This window comes from Acanthochromis polyacanthus, chromosome 12, assembly GCF_021347895.1.
Source record: "Acanthochromis polyacanthus isolate Apoly-LR-REF ecotype Palm Island chromosome 12, KAUST_Apoly_ChrSc, whole genome shotgun sequence".
NCBI classification, from domain to species: domain Eukaryota; kingdom Metazoa; phylum Chordata; class Actinopteri; family Pomacentridae; genus Acanthochromis; species Acanthochromis polyacanthus.
Window position 1 is genome coordinate 14,272,993 of NC_067124.1, and position 13,307 is coordinate 14,286,299.

The 13,307-nt window shown below is 40.5% G+C and overlaps 1 protein-coding gene across 6 annotated transcripts in view; it reads left to right on the forward strand.

The window, feature by feature from the left end:
• The window catches only part of LOC110966116 (CUB and sushi domain-containing protein 3-like), a 241,430-nt gene that overhangs the window by 144,734 nt on the left and 83,389 nt on the right, over positions 1-13,307 (forward strand). For 5 of the 6 annotated variants that reach the window (XM_051956539.1, XM_051956535.1, XM_051956538.1 and 2 more), the window contains 8 exons: positions 864-988; positions 1,191-1,287; positions 2,219-2,323; positions 7,604-7,722; positions 8,804-8,873; positions 10,519-10,635; positions 10,927-11,136; positions 12,021-12,209. In XM_051956539.1, coding sequence (XP_051812499.1) covers positions 864-988; positions 1,191-1,287; positions 2,219-2,323; positions 7,604-7,722; positions 8,804-8,873; positions 10,519-10,635; positions 10,927-11,136; positions 12,021-12,209 — 1,032 coding nt within the window. The remainder of the gene's footprint in view (positions 1-863; positions 989-1,190; positions 1,288-2,218; positions 2,324-7,603; positions 7,723-8,803; positions 8,874-10,518; positions 10,636-10,926; positions 11,137-12,020; positions 12,210-13,307) is intronic. The other variant, XM_051956536.1, reaches the window with a different exon arrangement.

Below are 13,307 nucleotides of genomic sequence, written 5' to 3' on the forward strand. Positions count from 1 at the left end.
GTCTGAGAGCTCAGAGGCTCGATAAATATGGTATTTGTAGCAGTGATAGAAACAAGGTGCACTTAGAATATCTTTCACTGTTGAAGGATGTGATTTATGTGGCCTGTGAGAGATGAAATTACAAATCAGGGCTGAAGTTTACTTCTGTGTAGCTCAAGAGATAAGTGTGTGCCTTCACGCTACGCTCCACTGAGTGCTAAACGAAAACTAGACGAGCCCTCAGTAGAGGGTAGAACCACGCCCTCTACTAGCGAAAACCCTGTCCTCCCTATCCAAATGATGCAATATGTATCAATTTTGATCATCCTATGTATCTCCCTTCCTACTTGATCTGCTGACCTGTAACTCCACAACTGACCAGGGGACCGTAGACTGATCGTCAGTGCCAAGTTTGATTATCCTGACTTCAGCACTTGCAGAGATATCGGAACGGACATAGCCACATACATACATACATACATACATACATACTTACCCAGCCAGATACCGCACCGAATGCAGTAACCCCGCTGACGTTCGTCAGGCGTGGTTAATTATAATTTGTGGACAGGAATGCTATAAAAATCAGTTAACTTACATTATGTATTATTATGGCCGGCTTTATCACTAAACTCTGATCTTTCCTGGGGATCAATAGAATTCCAACACACCAAGTGATTTTACAGTTGATCATTTGAAGTCTACTTATCAGTGGTCATTTCTAGAAGGCAGAACGAGGCTTTTAGATGTTTTGCAGTTTGCTACTTCGACACTGTGATGCTTTGGTGATTCCTGGCTGTGTTTTTAACTGTGATTAGCCTGAACTTTGTCAAAGCTGACTCTCTTTGTTCTCTTTCTTTCTCAATATGTCGTCTTTCGTCCAGTTCCCTGTGGTGGAGTGTTAACCGACCGCAGAGGAACCATCCTCTCTCCTGGATACCCAGAACCTTATGCCAACTATCTGAACTGTGCTTGGAAAATCTCTGTTCCTGAGGGAGCCGGCATCCAAGTGAGAACACCCAAATGCACATCCTAACAGTTTCATTGTTTAATGAGAGATTAAGAGAGTTTTCAGTTGGATTCATTATTTGCACGCGGGCCTGTTATTACACAGCCAGACATTTTGCTGCTCGCCGTTGCTTCCCATTTATTGAATTGTGTGTTTTCGTGCTTGCTTTTAAGTTTTTTACTAAAATATATTTCTCTTTCAGATTCAAGTTGTGACCTTCGCCACAGAACACAACTGGGATTCGCTGGATTTTTTTGACGGGGTTGATGGCAATGCTCCAAGGCTCGGTAGCTACTCAGGTAAATCTGATACAACTGAATTTTAGTTGTCAGCTCCCACTTGAATTTCAATCAGATGTCACAAAGCCCCAGTAGCAGACAGATGTTGTAATGGAGCTGATGACATTTGGCATGTCCTTTGAGAACACTGTCTAAAGACCAGTTAAAGGAAAAAAAATGAGAAAAAAAATCTCCCTCCTGCTTCACACTATGTTCCCGTCTTTGCAGTAGAGAACGTCAGAATGCAATCCCTGTTTTAGCCAGGAATTTTACAGATGCAGTGTTGCCTGAGGGCTCATATTAATGAAAATGGTGCGGTTGCTGCATAGTAACCTACAAGAAACAGGCCATCACATCATTTTAGATGCTGAATCTGAGAATAAGAGGGGCTGGTGTAGTATAATGACTTCTGCTTCAATATCGGCTATCAGTGTTATGGGACCAGGTGTCAAATTTCGCAAGTATTGGATATCTCATTCTGGAACAAAACTCTTTAAATTGGGAAATAGCTTCACAGCACGACTTTAACTGTGCAGGCCAGTGATGCGGTGTGAATGGGCTGAGGCATTTTGAATGGCTAGAAATCAGATTTAGCTCCTGTTAAACTGATAAAGACTATTTTGATTGTGTAAAAGTCTCCATGGAAATTGCCAAAGACGTATGCCTGCAATAGAGAAAATGATCCCAGAGCTGCCATGTATACGGAACAGTCTGCAGTGAGTTAGAATAGCAGACTGTGCTTGTGTTCCTGGGCGTGATGTTACTGGCCTTTCTTCAATAATATACTCTTAAACCACACAGCAGAACAATTATTGAGTAGGAACGCAGGTAAATTTGAGAAATATGGCTGAAATGTAAAATTCTGTATTCTGTGTCATATTTTTTGTGGGCTTAAATCTGGAATAAGGACTTGCCAAGGCCTTAACATTGTTCTGTATTTTGTATAACTCAGGTACAACAATTCCCCAACTGCTGAACAGCACATCCAACAACTTGTATCTGACCTTCCAGTCTGACATCAGTGTGTCAGCCGCTGGCTTCCACTTGGAGTACACAGGTATGAGGAGAGACGGCTTGCCTGCCTGCCTGTCACTTTGTCTGTTGTCAGTTCATTTCTGTGTCCATCTGCCACTGGCTTCCAGCTGTTGCACAGAGGTATAAGACATTAGGGGGACAGCTGGTCTGCGTGGCACAGTTGGACATGGAGAGAAATCGTGTGAGCGAGTTGTTTCTTCCTCTCTGTATCTGCTAATTTTCAGTCTTTGTATCTGCATCTCTGGCATTCCAGCCTATTCCTCAGTGGTTTGTTTTATTTTTAATTTTTTTGAAAATTCTTCTATAGCTTGAAGTTACTGGTTCCACATCCTTTTTCAGTTAAGGACTGCATTTGCTCGTGTCTCAGCGGGCTATTCACTTTGGGGCATATTTGCTGAAACGCATGCTAAACATTTACCAAAACTTAAGGAGTTATGCTGGCCCCAGTGGAGAGGCTGATTTGCGAAATCCTCTCATTGCAAAACTGCATCATTGAAAATGGAGGTGAATATTTGCACTCGATTTGTGGAAGTTTTTTTTTTTTTTTTAACAGATTCTTAATAATACAATCCACTGTGTCTCTTAGATGCATTTTAAGTCTGTTCTACACATTTGTGCTGATTTGTTGTTACTCACAACTTTAAAAATGAAATACGTGGTGGAGACCAATTGTCTCTCACTGTCAGTGAAGCAGTAAAATAGAAGCAAAACAAAAGTTTGGAGAAGATATGAACCGCATAACGTTGAGATAAAATGAGAGGAAGCAGGTCAGACATCTGCTGAAATAATCACTTGAAGCTTCCGTACACAACATGACAGAAAAATAATACATTTTTGAGTAAACTCAGTTCAAACCAACAGTCAGTTTCCACAAATTTGTTGCAAAGAAGCGTGAGAAAAACATTGCTGTCACCGAACATGTCCCCGCTGTCAGTCGCGTCAGTCCGCAAGCATCATGCCACTGTTGAGAACGACTTCACTTTGCCGTCTTTCACAGGCGGTGCTTTGTATCTCCTGCTTAGAACCACTCTGTAGTCATGTCTCTCAGTGTGCTCTTTCCTTTCTGCATTGCACACTGCTCCCCCTTCCTCCACTACCTACTGCTGAGAATCCCTTCAGTGCCATGTCTCACAGTCGGCTCCTTCCTCTATGTCTGTCTTACGCTTTGCCACTGCTGCCCTTGTAAAGTGCATTCCCTGTTGCTCTGTGTAAACCACACTCCAGTCAAACTCCACTCATTTGCTTTTCCCGTTGCTATTCCTATTCGTTAGCTCGCCTGCCATATGGTTCAACTGTCTGCCTTTAGGCAAACATTTGTGTATGAGTGATTGAGTCATCTTGCTTCCCTATGGATCTACCCATTAAGTATGTCTATTTTTGTGGTCTTTTTTCCAGTTTGTGATGTTGTAATCTACTGCCGATTGCCATTTTCGGATTTTGACCATATTCTGCTCTGACCTATAGATGGTTGTATCTTTGTTTCCTGTTTCCAGTCTGGGGTTGGCATGAACCAGCCATTTATTCTGAACACACTCCAGTTTTTAGCTACCAATTAATACTCTGAATGTTCAGTACAGTGGGAAGAAAACAGCAAAAGGGATTGGCACAGACTCAGCCAGCCAACCATCTGTTTTAAAATGTTTCCTTTGGGTGATTGTTGGAGTCCATTGAGACCAGACACAGAAATCCTGTATACCACCCGTCACTACAACATCCTGGGAGCCAAGCGCTTAACCAGCTCTCCTAAGGCTGACAGTACACTATAGTTGAAAGCAAAATTGGTGTGTTCTCACAGGCAATATGGCAGTTTACATCCCAAATAAAGTCCCACAATGGGCTTCAATCACTGCAGTCTGCCGAGGGCCCTATTATTTCCACATGAGCTACATGCAGCAACTGGTACAACAAAATAAATCAATTGCAGACAGTTTAGAAAGACTTTTATCTTCTGAATCTGCCTCAAAATCTTTCTAGAGTGTTTTTTACCTGCACCACTCAGAGGACATTATAACGCTGAGGTGTAATTCTAAACTTATTGTTGATAATCTGGTTGACATGTGAACATTTCAGGTGAACTGATTATGTATTACCTAACACAATCATCAAAGACCGTGCTTGGATTATACTTCATGCTGAACTTGCAATCAGGTTTATCCTGTTCTTGCTATGCTTTCTTTTTCAGTAGTAACTATATTTTTGTGTTGTGCTGCCAGAATGAATTCAGCAGTTTATTGTAAAATGGCAACACTGGCTTCTGGCTTCTCTCCATCATACATGTCAGTTAGCATATAATATAAAACTCCGGATTCTCATTGCGTTCTGGGTCAAAGTCACTGTTAATCTAAGTTTCACCTGCATACAAATCTCTTTATTTGCTTTGATGCTTGCTATAATTTTCAGGGTCAGCTTGCAGTAGGATGGATGCACCAGTGAACATATGTTTAGGCACGTCAAGTTGCAGAGTAAATTTCACTAAGAAGTGGCTTCACTTTCTGCCTGTAGAGCTACAGTACTATGATTTATAAACTGGAACCATCAGTTTGCTTAAAAAAAGGCACTCCTTCTTTTCCACAGAGTAAACTGTTTTATATTGTATGACCTACGTGTTGCTTCAACATCTGGCAGGTAAAAGGAGGATGATCGACCTCCTCCTACCTTTTTGAATACTAATTAGTGTTGTTGTTTTCTAACAGGTTGATTTTCATTTTTTACAAGTCCCTCTCCAGTCTTATTAAACACCTAAAACTCATCTCTGTGTATTGAAGTTGCATGTTTAGAAGTTTTGTTCATTAAAATAAAAATTTTAATTATTTAATTGATAAACACTGAAAAATTACTAAATGCTACACTATGGCAAGTTTTAATATTGGAGCAATTTAGCCAGAAAACGATTCCGAAGAATAATAATGATCTAAAAAGCTCCACCCTGCAAGTTAAAAGGATTGTTGTCTGAGATTTGTTTTGTATAAAACCTTGTCTGTCTAAATTTATTTTAGAGATTGCCATCTGTACACTGCAATTTCAAGGTAGACTGCTTAGTGCCCTTCTGATATGTCTTCTAACATATAAAAACATACCGTATGGAGCCTACTAAATAACTGGATTCTCAGCTAAGGAGATCTGCTCTTGACTTGTGGGCTCACTTAGATAGTAAATAATGACACATATTGTGCAAATTCCAGATGCTAGATACAGTCTGAAAGGCATCCTGTTTAGAATCTCAAGCGTGTTTGAGAGATGGGGCACATGCCAGACATGATTGCCCATGCAGGAACAGGTGCTGACCTTCTCACAGCAGGGTAACAACAGTCCCTGCCAAAATGTGCATTCTGACAGTTTCACTGGAAACCATCTCTAGCACTGCAGGAACTGGTGCCATGTGTAAGTGGGCAGCGACTCTCAACCTGACCAGAGCACAAAGGTTTATTTGGTAAGATCTGGTCCGCTGCCCTCTGGCTGTGGAAGCTGATCTCGTAGTTTGTTTTTAAAAGCAAAACAAGTTTTGCTGAAGGCCCTGCAATGATACATGAAGGTTTTACAGGGTCGATTTGTTGAGCTTCTCACTTATTTTGTTTCTGTATTTTATTCAAGCAGTGTCAGAGCGTCCTGTATTACAGTGTTTTACCAATCTTTCATTTTCATAGTTTGAGCTACAATTTTAGAACATGAAAATGCACTGCTTTAAAAGGCCATTTTCTAGCTTCCTCAGAACACTACAAGAGAAAGGCTGATTGTTCCCTACTGTTTCGACACATGATAATTTCACAGAACTGTTTAATTTATTGCAGCATTATGCTTTGATGTCACACTTTCCTCTTGGCAGCCGACACTATAGCAGCGACTGCTCTTTCATGAATTGTGCCACCAAATCTCCTTGAAATCAATTAAAATATTCAAAGTTAAAGAATTTGTCAAAGTAATATTTAATAAGAATCGTCATTTAAACCCACATATGACAAAACTTCACAGCTTCAAAGAATCCACCCACTCTCCTTGAACAGTAGCTCTTCTCAGTTGAATTGTTGTAGCTGTGTTTGTTTTCACTTTGCTTACTGATCTGCGCCTCTTGGGTTACCGTCTCCTCCTACTCAGATATCCTCTATAACTTTCACTAGATGTGGAGATGAGTGACCACTCCTGCTATTTGGTGCTCTGAAGAGTTGCCTATAAAACGTTCTGAATCTTTTTTGGCCATATCTGCTGCTGTGTTTACATTCGTCCACCCACCTACTTCTCTGGACCTGTTAACTCTTTGAGTGGGCTCAAGTGTGAGTGTTTGTACAAGTGTGTGTATTTTCTTTCTTAAAGTGGTGTGTATGTACTTCATCTGTGCCTGCACACAGATAGGAGTGTTTTTTTTGTGTGTGCGTGTGTTGCTGTATTTGTATATCCTCCTTCCCACAACCTTTCACTCTACAGGCTACTTTTTAATTATGCTTCAAGGAGAAACCTTGTATTTTCCTTTCACTTTATCGCACTTTCTTCTATTGTTCAGCAGCTGATTTTAATGAATTTTATTTATCCAAACAACATTTGAACAACTTATTGACAGATTACATGTGTCAGTTGCAACACATTCACAATAAGCGTCTTTGCCAATGCCACACCTCACTGTATGACTGCATACAAGGTCAGTCAGTAACAAAATTAGTTGTGAAACGCGTTCTTCTCTGCCTGTAGATGCATTTTTTTTGTATTTGGTTACGTCAAGGACAAATGAAATGGAGACCTGACTATATTTTTGTGCTTTTTCTTCTGTGAAAGTGAATGTAGCTTAAATTCACTTAAAATGTCCTACATCGATATGGCCCAGAGCTGGCATCACCGTTGCTTTTAAAGCATTAAAACACAGTATCAGGCCTCTCACTACCTGGCAAGTGGCACTGTAATCATTTTGTTCCGATGGAGCTCAATGCGTCTGTCAAGTAATGCTTCAGGGATTGCTTTGTAATTTCACAGTGATTCCTTCAGATCACAGTCAGAAGGATTTTGCGATTACAGCCACGAGTAGAATAGCTTCATGGCTTGTCCCAGTTTCTAAGCATCATGATGAGGGGAAAGGAAAAAATCATTTATTCAATTATTATACAATTACAAGCACATTAAAATGAGGGACTGTGTAATTATATGGTAAAATGTTTGATTTTGATTCAAGAATTTCCTTTTCTATTGGCTGATTAAATGTAAATATTTCCAAGATACAATGGCTTCTGGACAGTGAAACAATATCAAATGTGCAGGTTTCATATTATGCAGAAGAATGATTGCTGTCCACACTTGTGTGTTGTGACTCTGTCCTAAGCAATAGGTTTGGATTCGTGCCCAGAGCCGCTGCCTCCCAGTAACGGCCAGAGAGTGGGCGACCGTTACACTGTGGGTGACATGGTTTCCTTCCAGTGTGATCAAGGATTTTCATTGCAGGTAGGTTAAAGCTTACAGTGCAGATCTCAAGTTCTCTGACGGTTTTGATAAGTGAATCATATCGATCCGCTTAGAGTGACAATTTCAAGACATACCTCAAAGCAAAAGTCTGTCAAGGCAACGTTATCAAGTACTTTTCCTATTTGTGAGTGTGACAGATTGCAGGAAAGAATTATCTGAATGCACAAGTGTGTGGCGAGTGTCCACGTATTTATTCTTCCATCTGTATTGGTATTGATATGTGTGTACTTTCCTTGCCTGCCTCCCTGCCAGGATGTGTGTGTCTATTACAAAGCAGCTTTAACTTCTTCCAGTGCTCCCCGAGCAGACGCTGTAGCTGTGGCGTTTTGAGCTGTAGACCTTTCAAGGCCACAGGCGATGGATTGTGTTAACAGTCGCCTCACTAATCCCACACCGATTTTTCTTCCCAGCTTGGGCATTCACTGCTTTTCACATTCTCTCTGGACCAACCAGCAACTTCTTACACACATCTTCAGGCTGAAGAGTCTGGATACTAGAAATAGACTTGAGGCCATTGTCGAAACAAAAGCACAAGATTGGATGAGTGTTGTGCTTATGCGTGTGTGGTACAGCTGTGGATACACACCCATGCTTTGAAAGTGACCTGTTTTCATGTTTAGTGGTAGTTGTGTTGCTGGAGACTCACCTGAATGTTTGCAACATCTTCACAGCGGGAAGCTTCTAGGCTTGAATTTACAATTTAAATGGATTAAAACAGCATCACTGCTATGAATATTTAACTTCACTGTTAGATTATTTGTGTATGCAAGAAAAAAATGTAATGTTTGCCTTTTATTTGATGCTATAACACATCTCTATGTGGTTAGAACCCAACTGGTTCTCATGCTGCCCACCTATCAGCACGAGGTCTATCTCCTACTTGTGATACCATCAAATATTTTCACACAGGAGAAGGCTTTAAGAAATCTAACTAATTCCAATGATCCTTAGGAGAGACATAAAATCTGCAGGAAAAGCTGTTGGTTTGATAATTTTCTGTTCTGCTGCACTTTATTTTGGAGATAGTGAATAGATTGCTTTTGTTTGTTTTCTTGAACAGGGTAATGCATATATTACCTGCATGCCTGGCCCCGTCAGAAGGTGGAATTACCCCGTACCTCTGTGTTTAGGTAATGTATTATTTTATACTGTCTGACATTTCTAGCGAACAGGATTTCAATGAGGTGATATTTTAGACAGCAAAACCATATTTGTAGCAACGAATGCAGGTGCAGTCTCTTTCTTTTATATTTTGTCGTTCACCTTCTTTTCATTGACTTATTTATTTTTTATTCTCCCTGTTTTATATTTCCCTCATACCAATATTTTACTCTTACACAGTGACACAATAGATCAGTGGCCTCACAGAGGACTTGTTATTGTATGAGGAAGAGCAACAATTTCATTGTAAGATCTGGGGAGAGGATGATGGTTGGGCATGAATGGCTTGGGGGGTTGGGATTATGAATTTTCTGCTTTCTCCTTCAGTTGAAAATCAATAAGGCTTTGCACCATCTCATGTGTTGTTTGATTTCTGATACCCCTGATGAAAGTCTGTAGTCTCCCCTGACACTTCCTCTGATGTTGATTGCCACAGTGATAGATTCCAGAGATTACTAAGGAAGTAGTGCGCTGTCTTTTGACACCTCATAGTTCCGCTGCCCCCAATTACACAAGTCTACATTAGTGCAAGTAGACCCTTCCAGTGGATATAAACAGGCAGAACTGCATGCTTGCACACTGCAGCCTTCATGTAAATATTCTGTCCCTGAGGTTTTCACAGTTCACTGCAGACATAAATCCCAGCTTTACAGATGACAGGCATGTTCTCGGATGCGCGTGTTCTCTCGTTAGCTTAACTCCTCTCTCGTTTATAGTACATGTGCTCACCCAAACACCCGAGGATCTGTATTCACTTTGTTGCTGATAAACCCACATCAAAGTGGTTGCATGCCCCTGCACAAACAGTATAACATCCTCATAAGTGCCTCTCCTCTCCTCTTCTCTTTCATTTCATATACAAACAGGTCAAACAGGTTCCCCCCACCAGCAACGCAATTAAATCCCAAGATAGTTTTTGTCTTGTTCTGGTCTGGGTTGATAGTCCCCCAAGAAATAGCAGCAATACCCCTTGTGTTTCCGACCATTTCCCACATAAATGTGTCTTTTGGCGTAGTGATTGGAAAAGGTGGAATGATTTAGCTACAGGTTTATAAGATTATAGGCATCTGGGTGTTCATGTAAGACGGGAGAAGGGGATGAGTGTAACCTTCACAGCGAGCTGGAGTGTTCTCTAACACACTATCAAAGCAAAGACGTAGGGTGAAGCAAGGGGGAGGGTGAAGTTATCACTGCTGAGCTGAGAACTGTGTTGGTGTATTGAATATTGACTCCCTCATTTATTTTGATTTAAAGCTCCACCAAACAAGGAATGTGCCTTATTCAGTTATCTTTTCATGAATGCTCTTATGGAGCATAATCCACACAGTCAAGATGATACGTAAAAGCACAAGAAAAGATGTGCTCAGACACATACCCAGTCTGCATGCAAACACACAAACGTATAGTGTACATGTTTAGCATAAGCAGTGCTGGTTCTCCTCTGCTCTTTTTGTACGCATACACAATATGTACTGTAATTTGCACACACACAGACATAATGCTGCCTGCTCTCCCTCCATCTTCTCCCTCCCAGTCTATGTTTTTCTTTGTTTTCCCATCGAGCCTTTCTGTGGAGAAGTGACATGTTCTTTCTCCTTGGTTGGTCTCCCTCAGCTCAGTGTGGAGGCTCTATGACAGATTTCAGCGGCGTCATCCTCAGCCCAGGCTTTCCAGGGAATTACCAAAGCAGCCTGGACTGCAGCTGGAGAGTTGAACTCCCTATTGGCTTCGGTCTGTAACCCCTCCCTCTGCCTTTTTTCTTCTGTCTTTTTTCTTTTCTTGTTCTGCTAGCTCTCATGTCTTCTGTGCTGCTTTCTTCTATAGTGTTCTGTCTTTTTTTTCTCTGACTCTCCCATTCCTTCCTTGTTCACAATAAAAAGGACTTGGTGGGTTTATGCATTCATTTGAAGTAACATCCTGCTGTAGTAATTGAAAGAAATCTGCTTGTTAACTAACTTTGGCCTAATTCATGTATTCTTGGGTTTACTTCCTGCTTATTATCCCTTTGTTTCTGCTCTTTAGGGATCCATCTGCAGTTTCTGAACTTCTCCACAGAGCCTGTTCATGACTATTTAGAGGTGCGCAGTGGGACCCTTGAAACAGGAACAGTGATTGATCGGTTCAGTGGCCCTGTGGTGCCCAACTCTCTCTTTAGCACCACCCACGAGACCACCCTCTTCTTCCATAGCGACTACTCCCAGAACAAGCCTGGCTTCCACATTGTCTACCAGGGTAAGGAGCAAAGGTTGTTGAAGTCAAGATTAGGTCTTGTCTTAGGAGCAGCAAAATTGGAGTTTGGTATCAGAACATTGGCAAGCATTTCCATTCAATACAGATGAGGGACAAAGATTAGCCCTTCAAGGCAGGTGCTGTCGCTGAGGTAAGATTTAGAGCAAAGAAAAAAATCATTGCTGACATCCTTTGAGACATTCTGTAGCACGTATCTAGTTCTGAAGTTTTGCAAATTCAGTGATATGTACATGTGGTAATCAATGATATAACCCTACTTTGATAGAATAATAAAACCAGTTATATGATGGCGCAAATTTGTTCAAGAAATTTATTCCACCAACCATAGAACCTCTATTTTTCACCCTGAGAGGCAGCTTTTAAAAGGTAGAATGGTCTGAGGTAGACTTTGAGGGAAAATATGGTCATAATTTTTCATTTGCATATGTATATATCAATGAGCCCACACAATTTCAGAATTTTTTCAAGTTCTCTAACTTCAAACATTGTTCCACAGATTGGCACTAAGAAACTAATGCAAAAATCGACATGACCCCACCCTTCTTCAGTAATTTTTAGTCTGAAAAACTGTTACCTATGACAGATTTTTCAACTCAATCAATATTCATCACTTTAGAAAAAATCTGTCAAATTAAACATGGTCATTTGTGGGGCATTCAGTTAATTGAGACGGAATAACCCAATACTGTCTTATAGTTTTCAAATTTGTTTCATGAACAAAATTTTCATTTTATCAAGATTCATATAAAGCAACAGATCACATGCTCGGTATAGGTTTATCGAGGTCATCAAAGATATCATTGCGTTTGCCTCCTGGAATCTGTATTTCATTAAACTCTTCTTCTGGTTTTGACTATTTCCTTCAGCGTACGAGCTTCAGAGGTGTCCAGACCCACGACCGTTTCGTAACGGCATTGTGATCGGTCAGGACTTCAGCGTGGGAATGACAATTTCCTTTGAGTGCCTGGCAGGTTACACTCTTCTCGGAGAACCTTCTCTCACATGTCTGCATGGAGTCAGCAGAAACTGGAATCATCCCATTCCTCGCTGTGAAGGTGACCTGCCAGTGTCTCTTAGTAACACAACAGGTGTTTTCCTGCCACTGTCGTTAATATTCAGAAAATATGTATGCGAAGTTGTACTGAACGCTTCTAACTATTGCTCTACCAAAAACCTAAATGCTTCTCCAAAATAACCTACATTTACATGATTGAAAAATGGTATTCATCAGTCTTTAAATGTCCTTTTATGTCACTGTTTCCCCAAACTTAGTAGGTAAATAATTATTTGACCGTCGTTGGTCCACGTCAATTTCAGGCCGGCAATACTCAGGGATTGTGTTGACTGCTCATTTTGATCAAAATATGTCTATATGGACATGTTTCCAAGGCCAAAAACATGACAACCAGAAGAGGTTTTTAGCAGATATTTTCCTTAATTGCAATGCAAACTCAAAAGCTGCGCAGGAGAGATTTAACACCTGGCAGTTAGACAGGTTCTGCTCACAGTTTGTGATGTAATGGAAGCCAAAAACCAATGCAGTATGTTGACTTCTCTCTTGGCAATTGTGACTTCATTTTTCTGTGTCAGAAAACATATTTCCTTGCAGCTTCTACCAAAACAAAATTGATTGTTGTATATGATTAACTTATTGTAATGTTTAATTTGAATGCATGCTGACCTATTTGAGAAAGTTATGCATACGGTTTTCTGAGAATTTGAAAAGACACAAAAAATAAGATCTTTGAAGTAATTTTGAGTAGGAAAATTTTATAAGTCCTGTCCTATATTCTGGGCACATTAAAGCATCTGACTCACCAACAGTGTCATAGCACTTTATTGAACTATAAACTGATACAGTCCGTTATAGTGATACATGGAGCATTTGCAGACAGTCTTTATTACAAATAATATTCATGTCTGTGTTGTAAATCTGAGGATGTCTCCTCAGGTGTCGTTCAGGTATGCTACATTATACTCCATCAGTTTGGTGCAGCAGCAGTTCATATGTTTGAAGTCCAGTTACAGGGGTAAATAGATTTGTTTTGCTTCTCATTTACTGTGTTGTTTCTGTCAAGTTTACAGTGCTGTTTTGATCCCATGGATATTGCTTTGACTTTGACTCCAGGTTCAAAGTCAGATTTTTGCACATC